Source organism: Danio rerio, chromosome 13 (genome assembly GCF_049306965.1).
Source record: "Danio rerio strain Tuebingen ecotype United States chromosome 13, GRCz12tu, whole genome shotgun sequence".
Lineage (NCBI taxonomy): Eukaryota > Metazoa > Chordata > Actinopteri > Cypriniformes > Danionidae > Danio > Danio rerio.
The window spans coordinates 13,331,853-13,358,795 of record NC_133188.1 but is presented as its reverse complement, the minus strand read 5'-3'; the positions used below and the strand labels follow the sequence as shown (position 1 = coordinate 13,358,795).

Below are 26,943 nucleotides of genomic sequence, written 5' to 3'. Positions count from 1 at the left end.
AAATAAAAAGAAACTTACAGATAATTTACTTATTACATAATGGCTGTAAAATGACATTTTTGGCTAGAGGAAACCCTCTTTGTTTGTTTGTGTCTCCTTGCATGCAAATGAGCTTCTACCCATTTTACCAAAAGAGGGTGGAACCTTTACAACTTGTGCCTTAGTAACTCATGGTAAGACCGAACAAAACATCAGCATGCTTGTTAGTTTAAACTACTGAAACATGGTTTTGTGAATGCACATATACAAAACGCAAAACACTTAAAAGGGTGGTCCAGAATGTAATTTTAAGACTTGGTTGTGTTTATGAGATGCAAAGCAATGTGGGCTCATGTTTCACTTGAAGGAAATTGTGTTAGATTTTCATATATCTCACTTTGATTATACACAGCTACTCAGCTAACTTGAGAACGACTGATATATTTCCTAGTTCCTCTGAAAGGCCCGCCCTTAAGTGACTCTGATTGGTCATCGTCATAATGTACTGCTATTCGCGGATCGGCTCCACGTCACGCCCGTAAAAGCATGTGCTTTTCTACTGTGTAAACAATCAGTCAACCTCCTGCCTGCTCACTAAAATAAAATCTGACAAGTGTCTGTTACGAGTGAAAATGGGGTGCGGCTCCTTTAAGAGAGTTTGCCATTGTGTGTGCATCTATGTGTGTGGTGTGTGTGTGTGAATGTTGTCTGCATCTATGTGTGTGTGTGTGTGTGTGAATGTATAAACTTTTTGTAACAAGCGCATGTGCACGGGAATTTCTTTTTCTTTTTCTCTGATGCTCGGATTAAGTTATTTTCTGTAATATATCGTGACAAAAGAATAAAGCTCAAGATGTGGAATGCGACCTGTGTGAGCCTTGATTTATTTTTCTGCTGCTACCACAAGTCAGGTGAGCTATCCTGTATTTTTTTTTTTAACTCTATGCGTTACACAACGTCTTTCACATGTATCCGGAATATGCAGGTGTAAGTAATATGAATTATCCACATATCTTTTGCGACTTCATTATCTAATATGTTAAAAGCATGGAAAAGCTGCCTGAAGACAATCAATGCAGTCGTGCGCGCACACACATAATAGACACGAACATGCTGGTGGAGTGTGTGTGTTTACAGCAGTTTGACTGATAAATATGAATTTGTAGCTAAATCGTTTGCGGTGCAAAGCAGCATTTTGCATTGTTTACATCGTTGCTACAGCATACCGTTAACGCTAGACACTGTACATGTACATGATCAATTTAAACAAATAAAAACACTTACAGGTTGTAGTTCACAGCTTCTGCTTTGAGGAGATTTTAGCCGAATCCAGCTCTGAACTGGAAGAGATTCTGGAAGCTGTTTTGTCAAATCATGATTGCTGTGTATTTTATAATTCTCTGGAACATAATTAATATTGAACTGTAGGCACTTCTGTCTTTGTGTCGTGTCCTTTGGAAGCCCAAATACAGAAACAGACGAAGCTCTGTGGAAACTTCAGTGTTTGGACGCATTTTTAGCTTAATCTCTGCTATAACATTATAGCGCCTCTGGAAACGGCCCTAAGCTGCGATGTTTGTGTGCGTGGTAAACAAACCTTTGTGATCTCATAGGGGGCGGAAGTATTTTTTGTAGTCCCTAAAATTTGTTCATTGTAGGCTTTGCTAAGCTAACTCTGTAAAAACCAAAGTCTCTCTTTTCATAGAACTTAGAACTTTTTACATTCAGAGATGTTGTTAATGTTCAGACAGCTGCATTACACATCAACTAAAGTTTAAAATATGATATCATAGTGGACCACCCCTTCAAACTAAGATGTCGAGATTATGTCAAAAGATTTCATAATGTTGGTTATGGCTGTAGCATTGAGGTTGTATGCAAATCTCTGATTTCTCATCCTTAGTCAAAAGATCCTGCTTAATGTGTGTTTAAAGTGTCCTGTTTGGTATCGTTGCACTTCTCTTTTCAATTCATAACACATGATGCAGAATGCACAATAATAACTTACACGGCTTACATTCTTTAATACTGTGAGTTAAAGTTTTTTTCATCCCTTAAGAGTGGATCTTCATTTTGCATGAACGGCCCAAAGACAAAGAAAATCTCAAATGCTCAAACTTTGCCCTGGAACCATTGGTCAGTCAGGAGAAATCAGGTGTGACCAAAACAACGCTTTAAAATTTGACTGCAGAAGTTCCCCAAAAGGACACCTCCAGGAACGACCCTGTTTCTGTACCCGCGTGACTCACTGGAGCCTGCACTTATCTTTAATTTAGCTTAAAAGATTTGCACCTTTCTGGGTCCTCCGTTCTGCACCGCAAACGACAAAGGTCTTCTTAAGTATCTCCATCTTCCACACATAAAGGACACTCCCAAGAAGAGCAGAGAACCAATGCAGGTAGGCCTATTAAGCCAAGTTCACACTACAGGATTTTAAACATCAGCAGATCGCTGTGCCGTTCACACTACATGACTAGACTTTGTGTCTTTTAATCTCTGTGCTGTTCACACTACGCAACACTCTGTGAATGATCCACAAGAGGGGGGTCACACACTACATGATCTGACAACATCTCATTCCCCAACAGCTCATGCAAGTTACCAAACCACAGCCAATGAAATTTTGAGGGAGGAGTCGTCAGAAAAAGCTGAACACTATTGGCTGCTTGTGTGCTGATGACATCACTGACAGCATTTCAAGCTTTGGAGAAAGCATTTAAAAACATCGTCAAATCAGCTGATTTATCAGCGGATTAATCACTCATCTGCAAGTTTCGAGTGGATAGATACAGAGAGAGTTTTTAATTTTTGTAATTTTATAACTCTTTGAAATAAAACTAACATATCTATAACACCCTGCCGTTTTCTAACTATCAGTGTATTTCTTTCTGACATTGTTATTTTTTTATTACAAAACAGTAAAGAACTGAGCATTTCTGCCTTAAATTACCAAATTGGTCAAAATGACTGCAGGCATGTCTGATACTTTTCACTGTGACTTTAAATATGTGTGCATTTTCTTGCCTAGCAACTTCCTGCTAACATAAACAAAACTTTCTGATGGCAAAAACAATAATTTACTTCAGATATCTTTCAAAACAGCATATTGTGTGCTGTGAAATAGCTCCTGTTTGAAAGTGAAAATGAAAGCCAAGACCTTTAAGTGTTTTAGTATCTTAACTACATATTTATAGGCTGTATTACCAAAAAAAGATTATATTTTTAGGGTAATGGTGTCATTAAATATGATGCCTGACATTCAAAGCTTAATTTTAATATCTCAATAATAGCTTTGAATGTAAATATGTTGTGACAATATGGCGTTTTATATGAGAACGGTCAGAATGAGCAGTATGGTTATTCTAATAGTTACAGAATTCTAGTTCCACTGTTAATATAGCCTACTCTCATGTCTGTGCTTACGCAGAACGAAGCGAGTGCGTTGAAGCCCATTCTGACCAATCACAGATGTTTCTGCTGAGCTCCTGAGCACACAGGCATTCAGCTCATGCTGATATGCTCTCTCATTGGCTGCAGCTCGTCACTACATCTGACCACATGTGGGGTTGAGTCAACCGACTGCTCTGGAATATTCAGCATGCTGAATGTTGGATTTCCCTCTGCGAGGTGTCGGCGACGCGTCAGCGAGCCTCGTTGATGTGTTGTTCGGTAGTTCACACATAAAAAACAGCGAGCGCCGTGCACCCGCAGATTTCTTCCCGATCACAGCCTGATCTGTCGGCGAGCTCGTTAACTTCCAAATCGGGCTCAAATCAGGCTTAAAATCCTCTAGTGTGAACTAGGCATTAGTTATGCACTTTAAGCTGTGCCCCTTTTAAGGTGTTTCTGAGTCATGGGGGGAACTTGTTGAATTTTGCCATTCTTTACCTCTATATTTATCTTGCTTTTCTGTGTTTTTTATGCATGGTACATTTTGTTCGTTATGTGCTCGATTGTCTTTGTTTTGCTTCACAGAAACAGTCACTTTAATGATAAAAGATCCCTTGCTACCAGCTTAATTATAATTGTTTTAAACTTCTAAAACTAATTATCTACTCCACAAGAAGTATAATTTCCATTTTAAATAAATAAACAAATAAAGAGTCTGCTCAGCCAAGCAGACAAAGTCATTGTTATATTTATTTAGTTAAATTAACTTTAAGTTAATTCTGAATATTCATAATTAACAATAACTTGTTATAATTAATCATTAATATTCATCAAATCGAGCTAATTTTGTTATATGGCTGTGAATATAAACAGTAAATCACAAGCGTATCAGTATATTAAATAGCACCTATCAAAAAAAAAAAAAAACTAGTAAAACCAAACAGGCCTCGTCCCCTTAAATGGGTAATTATTGAAATTCAGAATACTGTATGAGTTCCCAGATTAAAACTCAGGCCTCCTATCATGACACCTGAGGGAGTTGGTGCTTATGGTGCAGAGGAGAGCTCTTACTAGAGTGGACTAAATTCATACCTTTACCTCCAGGCACTCTGTTGGCATTGTGTACTGATGGAGGTGTGGAGGAAGGTGTGTGCTGGCCCTCAGATGGATAGGTGGCACTGGTGGGCTCCAGCTCTCCCCTATTGGACGAGAAGACCAAGTCCAGAGAGGGAAGCTTCAGCATGCACTCCACTCGAGACATGGGCAGACAGCTGAAGCGGATCTGAGACGGCTGAGAAACAAACACAATGAAATCAACTTTCAACTATGAGATAAAGGTTAGGGAGTATTGCTCGGAGAAACGCTGGCATACCTGCACCCTGACATAAACTACAACATCCACAGGGAAGGAGGAGTACGGAGATGTAGCTGAAGACACTAGAGACACCTGAGACTCCTCAAGAGGCTCCACAGAGTCAAAGTGGCCCACATCTTCTTCATGAACATTGAGTGCTGCACAAACACATGCACACACATATATAGATTAACTATTTCCCTGCCTTTGACAAGATATATCAATATCATTAAGATATAACAGACAAGGCTTCCTTGCAGGTCAATAAGTTTCTATGGCAATCTGTGTTTTAGGTTCAGTATGGTAAGGGGTGCCTTAGCAATTATCCTGAATGAGTTATGGTTCTTTAGGGTCTCCTGGGTGTAATATATCAGAGAAAGTGTAGATCAGAACAGTTCTTCATCTTAAACACTACTTTACACCATTTTTACACACACAAGCACACAACATGCAATAATATGTGTTAGTGTATGAATGTGTGTGTCATATATAATTTATCTCTAAAATGCAGTAAATCTGGCTTAAATATACAGTAGCGGCCAACTTTATTTATTAAAAGCACTTCTAGAAACCAGAAAGAAAGCTGTAACTCGAAAGTGGCTACAACTCGAGAACCCCTACAAAATCTGAATAGTTTGAATGTTCAAAATATGGAGAGGATGACTTTTTTTATTAAAACTACGAATGGACAAATATCTGCAATATTGTGAGAAATTAATTGTAACTATGCCTTTAATTGTTGAAACTGATGTTTTTAACAATTTGTGACTTGTAAGGACATAAAATGCTCAACATATGCAAGTACACCCGTCACAAATCTATCTTTAAAACTCATATTTTAATAGGAAGCTATAAAATATTATATTTGTAAGATACATTAGATTAGTCAGTACTGAAGCCAAATCTGGAGCTTATCTAACAAAATAACTTACGATAACGGTCCAAAAACTAGCACACTCAAATTTATATGTTATAGAAAATATTAAATACAAATTAAAAAAAAAAAAGAAAAATAAAGAATTTTTTTTTTTTTTTTTTGGAAAAATTTAGGTGAAATTTCCTAGGTTGTAATTTGCTTGAATTTAATTGTATTATTTTTCAATTTGCAAATATGTTTGGTGACTGAAATATTATTTTAGTAAATATATCTGTTTAATAAATCAGTTTTGTTTAAATGCACCAAAATACATTGCCTATATTCACGGAGAAATGGATTAAACATTAATTTTCAAAATAGGGTGTACTCAATTATGCTGAGCACTGTATTTGACCAGTTAACTGTTTATGTATATTCTGATGTTAATGTATTGGTTTCTTTTTTAAAACATGCTTCAGTGCTAAACACACATAAACTTGACTTGGGTGGGCCGCCCAGGAATCTTAACAACTGACCAAGTATATTTGGGGATATTTTTTTTTCACAACTATCATCCTTTTACACTTTTTTATATTTTTAATTTTTTAAAAATATTTTTTAACAGTGGAAAATTGTCTCTTGTTTACCCGTTTCATAGGCTACTGCTGGTTCTGTGTGCTCAAGAACTGTCAACACTCCCACAGACAGCAACGTGCTCTACAGACCCACAGACACATGCCTTTTTTGCACTTAAATCTTCAGCCGAGGTTTCTAAATCTTCTAATGTCTATTTGATTACGAAAGTTGCCTTGTATGCGTTTTTTTTAAGCTAACTGTGTACACAGCTGTGAGAGCAATGGAAACATTAAATAATCAATTCTTTAATAAACTACTCAGAAAAACTGAGTCACACACATACATACAAGGGGACGTAATAATAATAATATATTATATTAATATAATAATAATATATTGTTCAGAGATTTTGTCTGTTTGTATTCCTTTTATTTCTGTTATTCATTTCTCGTTTGCTGTATATTTTATTAATTTGATGATTAATGTTGTTAATATATTACATAGCCTATTTTGTACATATCTAAAATGCTTTGGCAATACTGTACAAAATGTCATGCCAATAAAGCAACCTGAACTTTTATTAACTTTTACAGTTAGAAAAGTATTTTGTTCATCAAGGTGCCATTTATTAAATGTAAAAAATATAGCTTTTATTACTATTACCATTAATAATAATAATAATAATGATAATAATTAATATTAGAGTAATTTTTGTAGGGGACTCTGAAGACTCTGGAGTAATGAAGCTGAAAAACCATCATTAAAACCACTGGAAAAAAAGATTAAATGAAATGATAAACTACTTTTGAACAGTTATTTTATAGTGCAATAACATTTTACAATTTTATATTTTTTTATGTATTTTTGATGAATTAAAGGCAGCCTTGGTGAGCAGGAGAAGCTTATTTTAAAACATTTAAAAATCCTACTGACCCCAAACTTTTGACCAGTAGTGTATATCTAGCAGAAAACGCTCTGAGGGTCATCAAATTAAAGTGAAAAATCGACAAAAAATAGCAGACTACCAAAAAAAAAAAATAAATAAACACGCTGGTGGGGAAAGAGTTAAAGAGTTAATATCAGCATATAGAGTGCACACCAACATGTCACAAAAATTTCATACTTTCTATTTTAACACAAAGTGAAATCTGCAACCGCACTGACTTGTGTAGTTCCTGTCGACCGGTGTGATGGGAATGGTTTCCAGTGCTTTCTCCAGGAAGTCCAGCAGACATGGGCTGATGACCATTTCCTCTGGCAGCGTTTGCAGGGCTACCCATGCATACAGCTTAGCCGTCTTCACCCCTACACCTGCCTTCCCTTTAGCTGCACACACAAACATAACATTGAGAACAATTAATCTTCGCTGCTAATTTATACTGTTCTAAAAAAATTCAGAAGATGCAAATTTTTTTTTTACCACCAAATGCAGCTAAAACACCCCAAAATTGTTTAAAACAAGCTTAAACTGAAATTAAATGTTGTAAAACAATTGAAAAAGCGCAATCTGTAGAAAGCAGAGTCCAGAAATGATAACACACACAAATCAATCTGAATTTTTTGTTTCAATGAAGAAAAAAATAGTCAGAGCAATATAAGTAAATGAAAGAAAAATATATTTATAAAGACATTGGTTTCTGTTTTAAATTTATTTTTGATCAAATAAACGTCACCTCTATTATTATAAAAATCACAAATCTGTCCTACTCCAAACATTTGTGAAGTACTGTAAACAATATTGCTTTTTTGTGTCTAGTTTTACCTGACATCAGCAACGTAAAAAAAAAAAAATAAAAAAAAAAATCAACCCAACCAAACTAATGCCAATAATAAATAAAAACGAAAGCTTGTCTCAAAGCAAGCCATAAAAACCCAGCAGAAAAAGAAATTCTTGCAGAGGCAGCACCAATCCTAGATAATCATGCTCTACAGTGGAGCACAGAGAAGAGTCTGAGCGCATGCAGCAAGCCAGCGGCAGCTACGACAGACGACGAGAGAGTGTGTGTGTACCTGAAGGGAGAGGAGGGGGAGGAGGGGAGAGGAGTGTGTTTGTCTTGCCAGGGCCTGAGGCTGCTGGTGCTGGTGCAGGTGTTGGTGCGTCTCTCATACCATACAGCTTGGACTCTTTGGAGAGCGTTCTGGGAAGCGAGGATCCGCGAGAGGCATTGGGCGACTCCGTCTTCAGTGTTTTAGAGTTGTAGTGTAGCTGTAAATGAACAGAAAGTGGGTGTTGTTTCAGATGTTAAAAAGTTCCTTAATGGTGCTACTATTTTTATTGTGGATCTTTGTAACCAATCAGGTATGCCATTTGCATGAATTCAAGTGTAAATGAGAGAAATGAACATTCTGTTATTAACTACTCATCATCAAGTCATTTGAACCTTTGTTCATCTTCTGAATATAAATTAAAATACAAATAAGGTATTTTAGATGAAATCCAGGAGCTCTCTGATCCTCCATATACAGCAACACTCCCAAGATGGTAACCGTACAGAAAAGGAACCAAAACATTGTCAAAACATTTGATGCGTCTTTAGTGGTTCAACTGTAATCTTAAAAAGCTCCAAGAACATTTATATGTGTGCCAAAAAAGCTTTGTTTGCCAATGTTTTCCTCATCAGGTCAGAGTTTGCGTTTACTATAGGCAATACAATCCTTGTTGTACTGCTGATTCCAACGGTAAATACTTCATACTGCTGGCGGTAAACACACACCTTGATCTGAGGTGGAAGAGGAGACTGAGGCAAACAAAGTATTTTATCTCAGCTTTTTTTTGATGCGCAGATACATTCATAGAGCTTTGTATGATTGCAGTTGAACCGTTAAAGTCACATGTAATATTAAACAAACTGTGGGTTCCTTTTCTAGACATCCCAGATGGAAGTGTGACAATAACCAAATCACAGCATCTGTCTTTTCTTCAAGGGTTTCTTGAGGTAATGAAATAAATTTCCCGCACAAGATAGAGGGACAGTCCATTAAATATAGTATCTTATTATTATTATTATTATTATTATTATCTATAAAGGGTCAGAGAGCTCTTGGATTTCATCTAAAAACTTTAATTTGTATTCAGAAGACTACATAAGCTCTCTGGGGACTAAAACAATAACAGAATGTTATTTTTTTTGTTTGAAATACAATTTAAAGGGTTCATGAACTGAAATATCAAAATTCCCCTTTATTATCTTGTGATATAAAAACCAATTGTACTATTAAACATACTGTTAGTTCCAGAACTTTCTTGTTAGTCTGAAAATAGCTTACATAACAGACAATGTGCCAAATCAACAATCTGTGAATATGCCAATCTAAACTCCAATTCCACAAAAGATCAACGCACATTTCTACACTACCGTAACACCCACTAATTTACCTATATAATGTAGTTATATGATAAAGATCAACTGAAGACAGGGAGACACTCATCAGAGCCAAGTTGTGGAAAACAAATCGCCTTCACCATGACCCCAACATCAGGAATTTGTGGATGAACTTTATTTTTATTCAATTTATAAAATTATAATCATTTTAGTTTCAGACGTGTCAGTCCTTTGTTCACTTACTAATTTTTTTCCACAAACAAGTCATGATTTGAAGCTGGATTTTCAGAAAAACTGAAACTAAAAGACAATGTTATGTCCACCATATTGGATTCAACAATAATGTCGCACCACACGAGTGTGAGTAACTGTTTTTATGATGTGTTCACATTTGCTTTGTCTGTTAGCAAATTGTTTGAAATGCAAGTTTTATGTGATGGCAAACCAAAATTATTAATGATTTCATTTACCTTGGTCCCTTATTTATCAAAGTTTGCCACTGTAGAAGGGCGAGGAAGTGGCGCAGTAGGTAGTGCTGTCGCCTCACAGCAAGAAGGTCGCTGGTTCGAACCTCGGCTCAGTTGGTGTTTCTGTGTGGAGTTTGCATGTTCTCCCTGCCTTCGCGTGGGTTTCGTCTGGGTGCTCCGGTTTCCCCCACAGTCCAAAGACATGTGGTACAGGTGAATTGGGTAGGCTAAGTTGTCCGTAGTGTATGAGTGTGTGTGTGTGTGAATGTGTGTGTGAATGTTTCCCAGAGATGGGTTTTAGCTGGAAGGGCATCCGCTGCATAAAAACTTGCTGGATAAGTTGGCGGTTCATTCCGCTGTGGCGACCCCGGATTAATAAAGGGACTAAGCCGACAAGAAAATGAATGAATGAATGCCACAGTGGAATGAACCAGCAACTATTCCAACATAGGTTTTAAGCAGCGGACGCCCTTCCAGCCACAACCTAGTACTGAGAAACACCCATAAACTCTCACATTCACTATGGCATATTTTTGTTTACCCAATTCACTTATAGTGCATGTTTTTGACAGTGGAAACCAGAAACCCACGTCAACACGAAGAGAACATGCAAACTCCCCATAGAAATGCCAACGGGCCCAGGCGGGAGTCGAACCAGCGTCCTTCTTGCTGTAAGACAACAGTGCTAACCACTGAGCCACCGTGTCGCCCCAAACCAAAATCAGTTCTGATATAATTATTTGACAATCAAAAATGAAATCTCAGAGTGTGGTATGAATTTTATTGTGTGCACCCAGCTTTACTTTAGGCACCGGAAAATACACATATTTATGTGAAGAGGAGGTGCACCTTAACATCCACCCCAGGGATGTAGAAGACGGTGGTCTCGATGTCGCTGCTCTTGCTCTGCAGAGAGGTGGGCACTCGCTTGGCACTCAGCAGATGAGAGCTGGAGGGAAAACTGGGCTGCACCTTTCGCTTCTTAGGAGGAGAATCCTGATCCAGACTTCTCGAGCTCCGCTCACAACTCCTGAAGAACAAAAAAAAAAAAAACACAACAAACGGAAAAAAAAAACAGTGAGAAACATCTTTTAAATGCACAAAAAACACTTCTGTCGAAAGCCAAACCAATAGACTGCTGCAGGGATGACATATCTTTGGAAGCCAAAAGCTACAGATGATTTAACAGTTTAGCACTTCAACATCAATTGTCTTGAAGGGTTTTTTGAACAGGCTTTTGTTAAAATGAATAAGTCAGGACTGCTGTCATCAAAACCTTAAAATATTTCAATGTTTTATTCCTGACACGCACATAGCTATCTTTTTGGGGACTTTCCACAGATGTAATGATTTTATACTGTGCAGACTGTATATTCTGTCCCCCTACCCCTAAACTTAACCCTTACAGAAAAAATATGAATGGATTTTTGGTAACGCTTTATAATAACTACACACTATGAATCATATATTAAGCATTAGCATATAGTTAATTCATCATCTGTTAAGCATTAACTCTATATTATCAGATGTTAGTAAGCAGTTGTCAGGATTCTGCCACACTGGTCTTGTTAATTCTAGACACTAGTCCTGTCACGTCTTGTGTTTTGCTCGACTTCAGTTTTCTCGAGTCGAGCACTGCTTTTGTCATTGAGTGTGTGTGTGTGTGCGTCTCTGTATGAGCGGCACTTGTGAACGAGCTTGGACCGTGCTCGTTCCCGCTTGATGCGGGCGTGTGAGGTCTGTGCGTGTTTGCAATTGTGCGCTCCCGTTCGTATGTCTGCAGCTTGGTGTTTCATTCCCAGCGTCTCAGTCTAGTTGGTTTCGGTCGGCGTTGGGATAACACATGCACGCTGTGTGTTTTGAGTGCACGTTAAGTATTTTCAGTCATCATGTACTCATGTCTCTCGTTCAGTCTTCCGTTGGCATGCTTACATGCACCGCGTGCATGTGTTGTCGTATGAACACGCTGTTAATGAGTTCTCTCATTGGCTGTGTGTTCCAGTCTCATTTTATATGAGCACATGGCTTGTGTTGTCTCTTTGTGTCATGTGCTATCCCGTCTATTGTCTAATCCCACCCTCCTTGTTAACCCATTATTAGTTAATTATGTTCATCTGTTTGTGTGTTAATTTACTTCTGCTTATATTCTCCTTATGTCTGCTGTCCTGTGCCAGTTCGTCGTCATAGGTTGCCTTCTCCTGATGTGTTCCAGTCCTGATCCCTGTCAGCCAGCCCAGTCTAGTTTGTTTTGCTTGTTTATCTGTTTTGCTAATGTTTTCCCCCTTGGGGGAGTTTGTTTTGCTGTTTTGTCTTCCATTTTATTTTATTAATAATAAAAATCCATAGTAGTCCTCACTCCTTTTTCCCTAAACCCAGACCGTGACAGAGGTTTATAACTGCAGATAGAAATGCTCTATTCTTGACTTACAAGCACATGTATACTGTGCTTAATAATTTTATTTTCATACTTTGTTAATCATTATTTTTTCATTACTAAATTAATTATTGCATCATTTACAAACCAGTTATTTAAGAAAAGTTGCAGGTTTTTAAAGATCTTTCAGAATGGGCAAGTAAATGATTATTAAACTATTAAAATTAACATTAATATATCATATATTATTCAGGCATACATTACTAGTTAATTTGTGAGGAAAAGTGAGAAATTATTTATGCTTTATAAATCCCTTATAAATAACAATAAAAGGATCAGTTATATTATAAACAGGAGAAAGAAGAAAATAAATGACTTTATTCATTTCTATTCATTTAAAGATACACAAATAAAACTGAAACAAATAAAAAAAAAATCTTTGCAATCTCAACTAAAATAAAATTACTGTTCAGTTTTAACATTGCTAAATAACATTAAAATGTTGTATCATAATATATTGTTAAATTATTAGATTGTTGTTATTTTATCCAATGTCATGTTATATTTCGACACTCCTGTTATTCTGCAATGCTTGTACAGTACTTTACAGTAATATTACTTCTTAGATAATATTGCAAGATGTGTTGTTCACTTGATACTGAGCCTTAAATTGTCATTTATTAGGGATCACACAACTGGATGAAGTTGAGTTAATAAAGCATTTAATAACATACAAATGACCTATTAGTATATACCTGAATAATAAGATATAAATAGTTTATTAATCATCTACTATCATCTTAAAAAATATATCTTAAGAACAAATGGTTTGTAAATAATGCAATACTTAATTTAGTCATGAAAAATGTATCAGTAACAAAAGAATGAAAATACAATCATTAAGCACATTTTAAATGTGCATATAAGCCAGGAATAAAGCATTTTTATCTGCAGTTATAAACTGCTTACTAACATCTGTTAATGTAGAGTTAATGCGTAACAAATAATGAATTCACTATTTGCTCATGCTTGATAGATGATTCATGGCATGTAGTTATTATAAAGCGTTCCCAGATTTTTTACATTTTCAAAACATTTCATTCTTTGTGATTAATGAGCCGTTTCCTCAAGGGGACCAATACAATTGTCCTCACAAAGTCCAAATATAGTGGTATTACAACACTTGTAGGAATATTTGGTCCCCACAACATGAAGAATACAAGGTACACACACAAATGATTTCCAAAACATTTTAAATTGTGATTTTAAAGGCTTAACTTCTCCTGAAAATGAGAATTGCTAACAAGTGGCATTTGCTAAATGAAACTATAGAGATTTTTGGGGACATCACATGTAGAAAGTCATCACACATCTGATGGACACTTTACTATCTTACAAGGTCACGGGAGAAAGATTCTGAATGACACGGCTGACAGTGATATTTCATGTGGCAATAATAACAAGCCGAATGCATCTCGTCCAGATTAAATTAATGCTAAAATATCTTTATAATTCATAGAACATATTTTATGCATAACTCCAACAAGCAAATTAATCTGGCAATGAGCTAAACAAAATAATCTTGTTTTTCTTTTTGACATAAGACTATTTTGCTTGTTTTAAGGGAAAACTCACTTCATTTTGACATAGTATTTCTTAAAACAAGACAATATGTCTTGCTTGTCTAGAAAATGCTTCTCAATTTAAGCATTTTTAGATATTTGAAATAGAAAAAAGACAAGAAATAAAAACCTCGAAATTTTTTTTTTTTTGCAGTGAAGAGGGTTAGCAATTTTAAAACTGCAGTGCTTTCTAAATTCAACACAAAATAGATCTTTTTAAAGTCCTAATGTTCTGCTGTCTCTTTACCTCCTCAGAGCGAGGTCTTCATGTTCGGTTGGTTGAGTGCTGGGATGAAGAACACACTTGCCGCTGTCTATCTCGACACGCACGTCCAGCTCAAAGTCAATGTTTCGCTCGGTGGGCGGAGCTAATCCTCCTCGCTGAGGGGGTGTGGCCGGCCAGCGCTCGCTGAATAATGCAGACAAAGCAGACTTTCTCTGCGAGCCCCTGAGGAACACAAACATGTATGTCATTCTATTACTGCAGCAGGTACGTTTGGTTTCCAATGTCATTACATCGTGCAGCTTTTTATCAAATGGCTATATTTTTTACTACTTTAATCAGGTGTTACATTATTATTGCATTATTCTGCAATTATAATATTTTACTGAACTTTTGGTAATGATTAATTATTATATTTATAAAAGCCCTAAATAGTCATTGTCCTAACTGTACATCATTGAATAATTTAAAAATAACCTGTAACTAATAAAAATGCATGTTTTTAAAGTCTTCAGTCCATTCTGTTACCATATAGTAACATAACTATTTAGATACCAGAATGTCACCTTTCCTCACTTTAAAGGTCTTGATGGATTCGGATTTCTGCCTTAAAATCCATCCCAGCATGGGTCAATGTTTATCCTTTTTCTCATTACTTTATTAATATGATAATTTGAGTCAGTATTCAATCTTAAAATTATTTTGATTAATGAATAAAGTAAACACATTGCTTAATATTATATCAGAATGTTCAGTGCATTTGCCGGTCTCTTTGTAACTATTTTTGAGGGTCATGGAGACCTCGAGTAGAATTAAAAGGCTTGATGATTGACTGTTTTCCTATTCGTATTGCTGTGTGTTAATACTGTGTAAAGTGATTTTGATGTGTTAATTGTGTTTAAAGAGATTTTCCTTTTAATTTAGATAGACTTTGTGTAGTGAGAAAATAACTGCCTGAATATAGATTATACCGGTTTTTAACCAATTTAGATAAAGACGGCTGAGAGTACACTCAACCTTGGGTAAGAAACAGATTGTACTTTGAGCGTGTGTTCTATTTGATTGTGGATCATTTTCATAGGTCTAAGGTCAGCTCTTAACAGTGAGATATTGAGATATTGTTCAGAATTGTATGTGTATAGATATTGTTCAGATATTGTAATGTACGTGGAAATTTTCCTGTCCTATCTATGTTTTAACCAATCAGGTTAGAACACCTATATGTATGAGGCAGTTAATGACGTTATGTGAGTATAATTATGGTGGCTTGAAAAGCCAACATACTGTTATCTCACGTAAACTTATTATTAGGCTGGCTTGTCAAAGCCAACCTACTGTTATCCTATTTAAACTTATTATTATTATTTTTATTTATTATTCTTCTTCTGAGACTAAAATTCAAAATCTATCTGCTCCTTGAACTTTCAAACTATTACCACCAAACTCACACCAGACCTCCAAACTGGTCTGACTCTTTATGCTATATCTTTTCCGACTGATCCGACTTTCGGTTTTCCGAAAAACGTCCCGGGACTGTCGGAAAAATCCCATAGACTTAACATTGGATCAAACTTTGTGACCTCATAACTCTGCGTCAGACTGTTGCACAGACTTCTAACTGGGCTCATTTAACTCAGACTATCAAACTGCCAATGACTGATCACCTTTAAACTTTCTAGCCACGCCCTAGCAACCACTTTTGGACCCTAGAAACTGTCCCATAGACTTCCATTACAAAGACTCTCATTGACTTTACATGGGATCAAACTTTGTGTGCTCATAACTCTGAAACAGACTATCCTACAGACTAATGGCTGAGCTCATTTAACTCCGACTACCAATCTGCCAATAACTGATGAGCTTTTAACTTTGTAGCCACACCCCTAACTACCACATACTGCACCCTAGCAACTGTCCCGTAGACTTCCATTACAAAAGACTCTCATTGACTTTACATGGGATCAAACTTTGTGAGCTCATAACTCTGAAACAGACTATCCTACAGACTAATGGCTGAGCTCATTTAACTCAGTCTAGCCAGCAGCCAATCACTGATGGCCTTTTAACTTTCTAGCCACACCCCTAACTACCACATACTGCACCCTAGCAACTGTTCTACAGACAGTAATTAGCTGTGCTATTAAATGCTTATAATTCTAACATGCTAATGACATGCCAATCATGCTAGCAACATGCTACTCATATGCTAATCATGCTAATGACATGCTAACTCATACTGGAAACATGCTAATGACATGCTAATTTGTACTAGAATAATGCTAGTAACATGCTAATTCATACTAGACTGATGTTAATAACTGGCCTACATGCATATCTTTGCTTAGCATTGTCCTATTGACTTGGGGGATGGCTCATCTGACTCAGACAACCAATGAGCATCTCAATATGATAATGAAGCTCACAAGCCACGCCCCCAAATTGATTCCATAGACTTCCATTAAAATAGGCCAAGATGCATATCTTTGCATAGCAGTGTCATAGAGACATGGGGGTTGGTTCATTTGACTTAGACAGCCAACCACATTCAAGTGCACTCTGTAACCTCGCCCATAGCAACAAAACAAAGTACCCTAGCAACCATTCATCAACAGCTATATCTCAGCATCCGAACATCATAGAGACTTGGAGATTGGCTCGATTGACTCATGCTAGCAAACGGAACTTCCTATATGCTACACATGCTAGCAGTGATTAGCTACATGCTAATATTGACTAGCCAAGTACTGTAACTTGCTAGACATGCTTACTTAGTATAAATGTTTTATCAAGCATGTATGTGAGGCTTGCCTAGTAACCACCCAGGGTACCCTAGCAACTGCCTAGCAACCACCCAAATTACACTAGCAACTGCCTAGCAACCGCCTAGCAACGGCCTAGTAATGCCTTAGTAAGGGCCTAGCGACCACTTAGGACACCCTAGCAACCGCCTAGCAACGCCTTAGCAACCAATTAGAATACCCTAGCAACCACCTAGCAACCACTTGGGACACCTTAGCAACCCCCTAGCAACCGCTCAGAACACCCTAGCAACTGCCTAGCAACGCCTTAGCAACCACCTAGCAACCACTCAGGACACCCTAGCAACCACCTAGCGATGCCTTAGCAACCACCTAGCAACCACTCAGGACACCTTAGCAACCCCCTAGCAACGCCTTAGCGACCACTCAGAATACCCTAGCAACTACCTAGCAACCACTTAGGACACCTTAGCAACCACCTAGCAACACCTTAGCAACCACCTAGCAACCACTCAGAACACCCTAGCAACCGCCTAGCAACACCTTAGCAACCACCTAGCAACCACTCAGGACACCCTAGCAACTGCCTAGCAACGACTTAGCAACCACTCAGAATACCCTAGCAACCACCTAAGCATGCTATGTGACATGCTAATTCATACTAGAATCATGCTAGTAACATGCTAATTCATACTACAATCATGCTCATAACATGCTAATTTATAATAGAATCTTGCTAATAACATGCTAATTCATGCTAGAATCATGCTAGTAACATGCTAATTCATGCTAGAATCATGCTAGTAACGTGCTAATTCATGCTAGAATCATTATAGTAACATGCTAATTTATACTAGAATCATGCTAGTAACATGCTAATTCATACTAGAATCATGCTAGTAACATGCTAATGCATGCTAGAATCATGCTAGTAACATGCTAACTCATACTATAATCATGCTAATAACATGCTAATTCATGCTAGAATCATGCTAGTAACATGCTAATTCATACTACAATAATGCTAATAACATGTTAATTCACGCTAGAATCATGCTAATTCATACTAGAATCATGCTAGTAACAGGCTAATTCATACTAGAATCATGCTAGTAACATGCTAATGCATGCTAGAATCATGCCAGTAACATGCTAATTCATGCTAGAATCATACTAGTAACATGCTAATTCATGCTAGAATCATGCTAGTAGCATGCTTATTCATACTAGAATCATGCTAGTGACATGCTAATTTATTCTAGAATCATGCTAGTAACATGCTTATTCATGCTAGAATCATGCTAATAACATGCTAATTCATACTAGAATCATGCTAATAACATGCTAATTTGTACTACACTCATGCTAATAACATGCTAATCCATGCTAGAATCATGCTAATTCATGCTAGAATCATGCTAATAACATGCTACTTATACTTTTTCAAACTGTTTTTAAACTAAATAAACTATTACCAACAGGCTTTGTCAAGCCAGCCTCAAAGTTTGTCTCGACGAACTTTACTGTCTAGTTATTCTTCTTCTTAATCTTCTGAGACTAATTTCTAAGTGTATCTCCTCCTAAACTTTTCAAGCTTCATACCTCAAACTTTCGTCAAACCTTCAAACTGGTCTGACTCGGGTTGCTATATCTGTTCTAACTGATCCGACTTTCGGTTTTCCGAAAAACGACCCGGAAAATTCCCAAAATTCCCATTGACTTAACATTGGGTCAAACTTCGTGACCTTATAACTCTGCATCAGACTGTCCTACAGACTTCTAACTGGGCTCATTCAACTCAGTCTAGCCAGCAGCCAATAACTGATGACCTTTAAACTTACTAGCCACTCCCTAGCAACCACTTATGGCACCCTAGCAACTGTCCCATAGACTTCCATTGTAAAAGACTGCCATTGACTTAACATTGAGTCAACCTTTGTGAGCTCATAACTCTGCATCAGACTGTCCTACAGACTAGAGTCAGGCCTCATTCAACTCAGTCTAGTCAGCAGCCAATCACTGATGACCTTTAGACTTACTAGCCACTCCCTAGCAACCACTTATGGCACCCTAGCAACTGTCCCGTAGACTTCCATTCAAAAGACTCTCATTGACTTAACATGGGATCAAACTTTGTGAGCTCATAACTCTGCATCAGACTGTCATAGAGACTAATGGCTGAGCTCATTTAACTCAGTCTAGCCAGCAGCCAATCACTGATGGCCTTTTAACTTTCTAGCCACACCCCTAACTACCACATACTGCACCCTAGCAACTGTCCTATAGAATGTAATTAGCTGTCCTATCAAATGCTTATAATTCTAACATGCTAATGACATGCCAATCATGCTAGCAACATGCTACTCATATGCTAATCATGCTAATGACATGCTAACTCATACTGGAAACATGCTAATGACATGCTAATTTGTACTAGAATCATGCTAGTAACATGCTAATTCATACTAGACTCATGTTAATAACTGGCCTACATGCATATCTTTGCATAGCAGTGTCCTATTGACTTGGGGGATGGCTCATCTGACTCAGACAACCAATGAGCATCTCAATATGATAATAAAGCTCACAAGCCACGCCCCCAAATTGATTCCATAGACTTCCATTAAAATAGGCCAAGATGCGTATCTTTGCATAGCAGTGTCATAGAGACATGGGGGTTGTTTCATTTGACTAAGACAACCAACCACATTCAAGTTCACTCTGTAACCTCGCCCATAGCAACAAAACAGAGTACCCTAGCAACCATTCATCAACAGCTATATCTCAGCATCAGAACATCGTAGAGACTTGGAGATTGGCTCGTTTGACTCATGCTAGCAAACGGAACTTCCTATATGCTACACATGCTAGCAGTGACTAGCTACATGCTAATATTGACTAGCCAAGTACTGTAACTTGCTAGAAATGCTTACTAAGTATAAATGTTCTATCAAGCATGTATGTGAGGCTTGCCTAGTAACCAACCAGGGTACCCTAGCAACTGCCTAGCAACCACCCAAATTACCCTAGCAACTGCCTAGCAACCACCTAGCAACGGCCTCGTAATGCCTTAGTAAGGGCCTAGCGACCATTCAGGACACCCTAGCAACCGCCTAGCAACGCCTTAGCAACCACTCAGAATACCCTAGCAACCGCCTAGCAACACCTTAGCAACCACCTAGCAACCACTCAGGACACCCTAGCAACCACCTAGCAACACCTTAGCAACCACTCAGAACACCCTAGCAACCATCTAGCAACCACTTAGGACACCTTAGCAACCACCTAGCAACACCTTAGCAACCACCTAGCAACCACTCGGAACACCCTAGCAACTGCCTAGCAACACCTTAGCAACCACCTAGCAACCACTTACGACACCCTAGCAACCGCCTAGCAACACCTTAGCAACCACTTAGGACACCTTAGCAACCACCTAGCAACCACTCAGAACACCCTAGCAACCGCCTAGCAACACCTTAGCAACCACCTAGCAACCACTCAGGACACCCTAGCAGCCACCTAGCAACACCTTAGCAACTACCTAGCAACCACTCAGGACACCCTAGCAACCACCTAGCAACGCCTTAGCAACCACTCAGAATACCCTAGCAACCACCTAGCAACCACTTAGGACACCTTAGCAACCACCTAGCAACACCTTAGCAACCACTCAGAACACCCTAGCAACCGCCTAGCAACACCTTAGCAACCACCTAGCAACCACTCAGAATACCCTAGCGACCACCTTGCAACACCTTAGTAACCACTTAGCAACTAGTCAGAACACCTTAGCAACTGCCTAGCACCACCTTAGCAACCACCTAGCAACCACTCAAAACACCCTAGCAACCGTCTAGCAACACCCTAGCAACCACCTAGCAACTAGTCAGACCACCTTAGCAACTGCCTTGCGCCACCTTAGCAACCACCTAGCAACCACTTAAAACACCCTAGCAACCGCCTAGTAAAATGCTAATTCATGCTAGAATCATGCTAACAACATGCTAATTCATGCTAGAATCATGCTAGTAACATGCTAATTTATGCTAGATTTATGCTAACAACATGCTAATTCGTGCTAGAATCATGCTAGTAACATGCTAATTTATGCTAGATTTATGCTAACAACATGCTAATTCATGCTAGAATCATGCTAGTAACATGCTAATTCATGCTAGAATCATGCTAACAACATGCTAATTCATGTAAGAATCATGCTACTAACATGCTAATTCATGCTAGAATTATCCTAGTAGCATGCTAATTCATGCTAAAACCATGCTAGTAACATGCTAATTCATGCTAGAATCACGCTAACAACATGCTAATTCATGCTAGAATCATGCTAGTAACTTGCTAATTCATGCTAGAATCATGCTAACAACATGCTAATTCATGTAAGAATTATGCTACTAACATGCTAATTCATGCTAGTAATATGTTAACTCAAGCTAAAATCATACTAACATGCTATTTACACTTTAAAACCACTTCAAACTTTCAGATTCGGCTTTTCAAGCCACCATAAAGTTTGTCCTCAAACTTTACTATCTAGTTGATGTTGATTTATGATTGTAAGCAGAACAGCCTTGGAACTCATTGCGAGTGTTGAAGCTGGCTTCTGCGGAAGAAACTGCAAACTATTTTTAGTAAACTTTTTTTATTTGAATCTTGGACTCCGGCTCTTCTTCATCTGACAGACTGGTTATTCTTTGGGGTAAAACAGTAAATTATCCCTACAGTCTAAACCAGTGAAAGGCATATTTTCATCCAATTTTCTAAAATGTCAAAACTGTTATCATTATCAAAAAGGATTTACAGAATGGATCATTAAATACACAGTGGGTTCATTTCATTAGTGCCATGCATTTATAGTGAGTATATCTAGTAAGTAGTATTTTAAGTTAAAAAAGTCAAAATGTTGACAAACTATTATTGCAAGCTAGAAGTAAAAAAAATAAATAAATAAAGAAGCAGCCTGGCAATTACGAAATTATCACAATTAAATACGTTTATAATAAAGATAATGGAAATAATTTTCTATATTTTTATAATTATATAATAAAATAAGAAAATACAAAAAAATTATATATATATACACATATAATATATAGTTGTGTATAGTGTCTATATATAGTGTATATATAGAATTGTTATAGTATGTTTAACGCACCCTGGTCGACGGTAATAGCTTTGCGGTCTGTCCCTGTCAAAATCGTCTTCTTTGTCCGTATCCTCTGATGAAGTGGAGGAGAGGTCATCACGCCGACTGTCATCAGGCTGGAAGGGAACGGTTGGTGAAAAGACTGCGGGTGTGCCAGGGGCACTGAACACTGAGCATGATGGGTAATGGGCAGCATCATCAATGGTGACAGACAACAGCTCCATCTCTGTCTCCTCCGGGAACTTCAACAATCAGTGAAAGCCAACAGTCAGAAGATCTGTCTGTCAATCTATTCATCCATTAATCTCTCCTAAAGGATTTAGAGCTCCTTAAACATGTAAGTGAATAAACAGTCTAGGTTTAATTTCACCACAAAATCAAGTGGGGGGAAAAAAGAAAAACAATATTTCTTAAAAAATAAAAATCAATGGCTATTTTTGGAATTGCTGACATGTGTTATTTTAATAAAAATGTATGATGACTAAAATTGCTTAGCATTTACAATTTAAATTTTCTTTTTTTTTAAATATTTCGTTTTTAGCAAATTCTGTTTCTTTTTTTTTTTAATGAAATGCTTTTCTAGCAACTGCTTTGCATTTCGTGAGTTTTCAAAATAATTTCCAATTATTTGCTTATGTAAAACTATGAGCAATTCTAGTCAATTGTTTACTTACACAATGTTTACTTATATCTATAATGCAATCTAGAATACTTGTTTCTGATTGGTCAGTCATGACAATCCAAGATATGCTAATCCCAGATAACAACTGCTAAAACTATTAACACAAGCTCACTTGGGTACTTTGAATCCTCATCTTGACTGCCAGTTTAAACATTCACATACATATTTATATGATTGTCTGTCACACTCCATTCAGAATTTTTTTATTTTGGCCACTTTGCGTTTAATTAAAGAATAAATAAACTATTAAAGTGTTTTTGTGACAACTAACCGTGTAATTAACAGGATAAAGTTCATCCCGGTGGCTGTTCTCACATAATAAAGCCCTTCATTCTTAAGACTGGAACAGAGCTAGCTGACGGTCAGCCATTGGACTTCGTTGGGCCGCATTACCCCAATTCAACATATAAAATTGGCTTCAGGTCATTAACTTAAGATCACAAGTGTGACGTAGGGACGTGACATAGCAAGTAAACAATTTATGTCAGGAATACACAAAGAGGCCTGTTGTAATTTTGCTACATTTCTCACATATTTGCAAACTATATAGATTATCAGACATATTTGCATGAGTGAATCCCTCAGTGGTGAGTGACAATTAGGTTGATAATGGTACAAAATGCTGCTTTGGGTATGTCAGAAGTTTGCTTTTCCTTTGCAAAATGAGAAAACAGATTAATGCTCCCCACGGTGCAGAACAGACGCAGGCCAATTAGAGACAACAACACAGTCGGGTTTTGTTGGTGCTAGATGTTTGGCATTGGTTTGGTATGTCGCGGCCTTTACACAACAACCCTCCACTTCATGTCGAATAGCCAATAACCCTGTCAGGCTTTATTCTCGGATAACAACCTTCTGAATGCATTTAATTCCTTACCTAAACCACTTCAGGATGATAGAAGTTCATGGATATAAAAATAAATAATAGAAAAATGTTTAAAGCCAAAATACAATTTCTTGTGATTCTGTGGTGAAATATACCCCTTACATGTCTAAAAGCTCAAAGGGGACTGAACTATTCTATTGGGTCTGACTATTAGATATCAGGATTGAAGTGAAAAATCTGATCTACCATTCATATGCTTTTTTCCAGCTGTCTAGCACTTATAAATCATCTCCCCAACTGGGCTTCTATTAAGTACATCATGTCAAAGACTGCAATAACATGACCATTCTTTTTGGTCAATTCATCCATCTACATCTGTTGGCTGACAAACTCATAACAAGTAAGCAGAAAGCTTTTCCTGTTCCCAATTCATGCTTTCCACTAAGACCCAGCGGAGGAGAGAGGGATGAGAAATGAAAAGATGAAAAGATGGCCAGATGATAAGAAAGACATCATGGACAAAGACCAAGATCCAGACATGCTGAAGAAACAAGAGTTGATTAGTTGCACAAACACAGCAGCTGCAACATATGGAGCGAAGGAGTGTGTGAATCACTGTGTGAGTAAGAGATCAACAGCAAATAAGACCACTTTCCAGACTCAGATTTAAAGAGGCTCGAATCCTTTGACTTTTGATTGGGTTTTGAAGAGTCCGTTTAGATTTAACAATTTCACACCATGAGACGTTCATGCAGAGAGATTAAGAAGTGAATACAAGATTGGATTTAGATTTTTTTCTTCACTTATACCTTAAATACAGAGTCAGCTGGACTTGGATTTGTGGAATCCTTTATAAACACAAACAAATGCATGAAAATCCCTTCCATAAATGAAATCAATATATGTATAGGTTGTTTTCACATGACATATTGATGACGCGCGGAATTCTAGGGTATGAACAGGAATCGGAGCGTGAAATTCAATACCTTTTAGGACCTTTTTTTGAGACTCTTATCATACATTTCATACTTATATCATACATTTTTCACCACTTTAGCTTTCAACCAGTAACATTGGCAAACTTTTAATTTACATTGTATTTACTTAATAGTAAAAACTGATTGTACGAAAGAAATCCTTAACTAAAACGTTAGTCATATACTTAATAAAAATAGTAATTCAGCAAGTGGCACCTAAAATAGCAGGAATAATGGTGTTTCCTTAATTACTGCAGTAAACAAAGGACCATGATGTCAACTCCAACAGGATTTTATCGATTTCATAAACTCACAGCATCCCAATATTCAGATTAAATTCAGGCAAACTTTAGCATGCTGTTACAAAATTTAATACCTTGCATTAGAATGTAAGACTTTTTTTAAATACCTTTTGAGGGCCTTAAATTTCTTTAAATTGATTTATCAACTTTTAATACTTTTAGAGACCCCACAGACACCCTGAATTCAGATGGAGGACAGGAAGTGATTCTTTTACATAGGAATCGCTAGCAGAATATCAAAATATTTCTGTTTTATGTTGTTTATAATTGTTTAAATCAGCCCAAATAAAAAATGCCAAACAGCTTTTATCGACTTCCAAAGGTTTTTGTTCATAAAGGGAGAAACATTTCAATTAACTAGCTGAAAAATGGAAGAAAAGGTGGTAAGCAATAAACATTTATTCAATATATCCATGTGTAAAAACTTTTTCTGAACGTAATAATTTGTTTCACAGCACCGATAACGATTAAAGACCTAGCTATGTGTAAATAATTTGCAATAATTCAAGTCTTTACTAGAGTTTCGGCAGAATAAACCACCGTCACATTAGCATCCAGAAGAGCAGCAGCGATGAATGTTTGTTGATGGTAAGTTTATCGACAGAACGAAAAAGAAAATGCAGCTCTTGCGACAAAACTGAACATTTCTTATTGTGGAGCACTTTTTCCTCATAAAAAAATAAATAATAATGTAGACTATGCGTCGACGCTGTCATATGCTTTCATCTGTTATTTTGTGATGTCGGGAAGATATCCGCAAAGGGGAAAAACTATAATAATTTATAAGAAACATGTTTTTGAACCACATAGTAAAGTGTATAATGTGTATAACTTTTTGTTAACGAACGCTACAGAATACTGCAGCATAGTGAAATGATAAATTGTAATAAATATTGTAACATTAGTGTAAACCAGGTGTCTCAAACTCAATTTACCTGGGGGCCGCAGGAGGCAAAGTCTGGGTGAGGCTGGGCTGCATAAGGGATTTCACAAAAAAAAAAAAATCCTCAAATGTCATTATTAACAGTTTTAATTATTTCTTCTGAATATGAAGTGTCCTGAACATTAATAGAACATTGAGTGAAGATTATGAACAGTTCTTCTGAACATGGCATCTTTTGCCTACTTCTTGCTGCCAGAGACTTGACAGCGCTTCTTCTCACAAATCTGAACCACATTTGGCTTTAGAGTGGAAGCAGTTGAGACCCTCAGTATGGCTTGAAGATGATCATCATTAAGTCTAGACCTGTCTAGACTCACTCAAAACTTCCATTCCCTCACCTAAAAAAAAGGCGTGTATATGTATAAATAAAACACCCCCACCCCACTCCAGTCACATCAGTCTGTACCAGTCTGTATCTACCTATAATATATATAAGATGCAGGCTGTAGCTAGGTAGGTGGCAGGCTGCAGATAGGTAGCTAAGTGGCAGGCAGGGGCGGGAACAGCTTACCTTGGTTCGGGCTGGCGCGAGTTCCCTCCTAACACTTCCCGCCTGTCACAGCGTCTAACAAAGGGGCGAGGTGCGTGGTGACGTCACTGACATCCCCGCCCCTTTGTTTACACGATGAGTGGGGAATGTTAGTGACCGTTGTGGACGGATAGAATCAGCGGAGCGGGGAGCGCTCTCTCTCCCCGCTCCGCTGAATCTGTCAGTGTACAGCGGTCGGCGCGGGCCACAAAATATTGCACTAAGGGCCGCAAATGGCCCGCGGGCCGCGAGTTTGAGACCCCTGGTGTAAACGGTGGTGCATTGTAATGGTGTACAATGGTGTTGTAATGGTGTATGATGTTTATCACTACAGTTGTGCTGTACCACAGCAACAATATAACTACTACAACAGTTTAATTCAAGTAATTATCTATAGTATGTTTCCAACACTGTAGTATTTACCATAGTATTTTTCATGTAATACAATAGCTTATACTGTAACTATCGCATTAATGATATATTATAACAATGTATTTTAGTTTAGTAGAAAATTTGGCCCCTCTCCATTATATAAGGATCATGCCCAACATATGTGTTATTTCTATTTATATCTCCTTTGAAATATGGTATATG

The 26,943-nt window shown here is 37.5% G+C and overlaps 1 protein-coding gene across 51 annotated transcripts in view; it reads right to left on the bottom strand.

The window, feature by feature from the left end:
- kiaa1109 (KIAA1109) overlaps window positions 1–26,943 on the bottom strand; it is a 202,070-nt gene that overhangs the window by 31,495 nt on the left and 143,632 nt on the right. For 4 of the 51 annotated variants that reach the window (XM_021480620.3, XM_073919725.1, XM_021480617.3 and 1 more), the window contains 8 exons: window positions 24,408–24,446; window positions 22,100–22,332; window positions 14,189–14,389; window positions 10,795–10,975; window positions 8,166–8,361; window positions 7,320–7,481; window positions 4,742–4,881; window positions 4,462–4,660 (listed from right to left, as the gene is read on the bottom strand). In XM_021480620.3, coding sequence (XP_021336295.2) covers window positions 4,462–4,660; window positions 4,742–4,881; window positions 7,320–7,481; window positions 8,166–8,361; window positions 10,795–10,975; window positions 14,189–14,389; window positions 22,100–22,332; window positions 24,408–24,446 — 1,351 coding nt within the window. The remainder of the gene's footprint in view (window positions 1–4,461; window positions 4,661–4,741; window positions 4,882–7,319; window positions 7,482–8,165; window positions 8,362–10,794; window positions 10,976–14,188; window positions 14,390–22,099; window positions 22,333–24,407; window positions 24,447–26,943) is intronic. The other 47 variants (XM_073919736.1, XM_073919738.1, XM_073919748.1 and 44 more) reach the window with 15 other exon arrangements.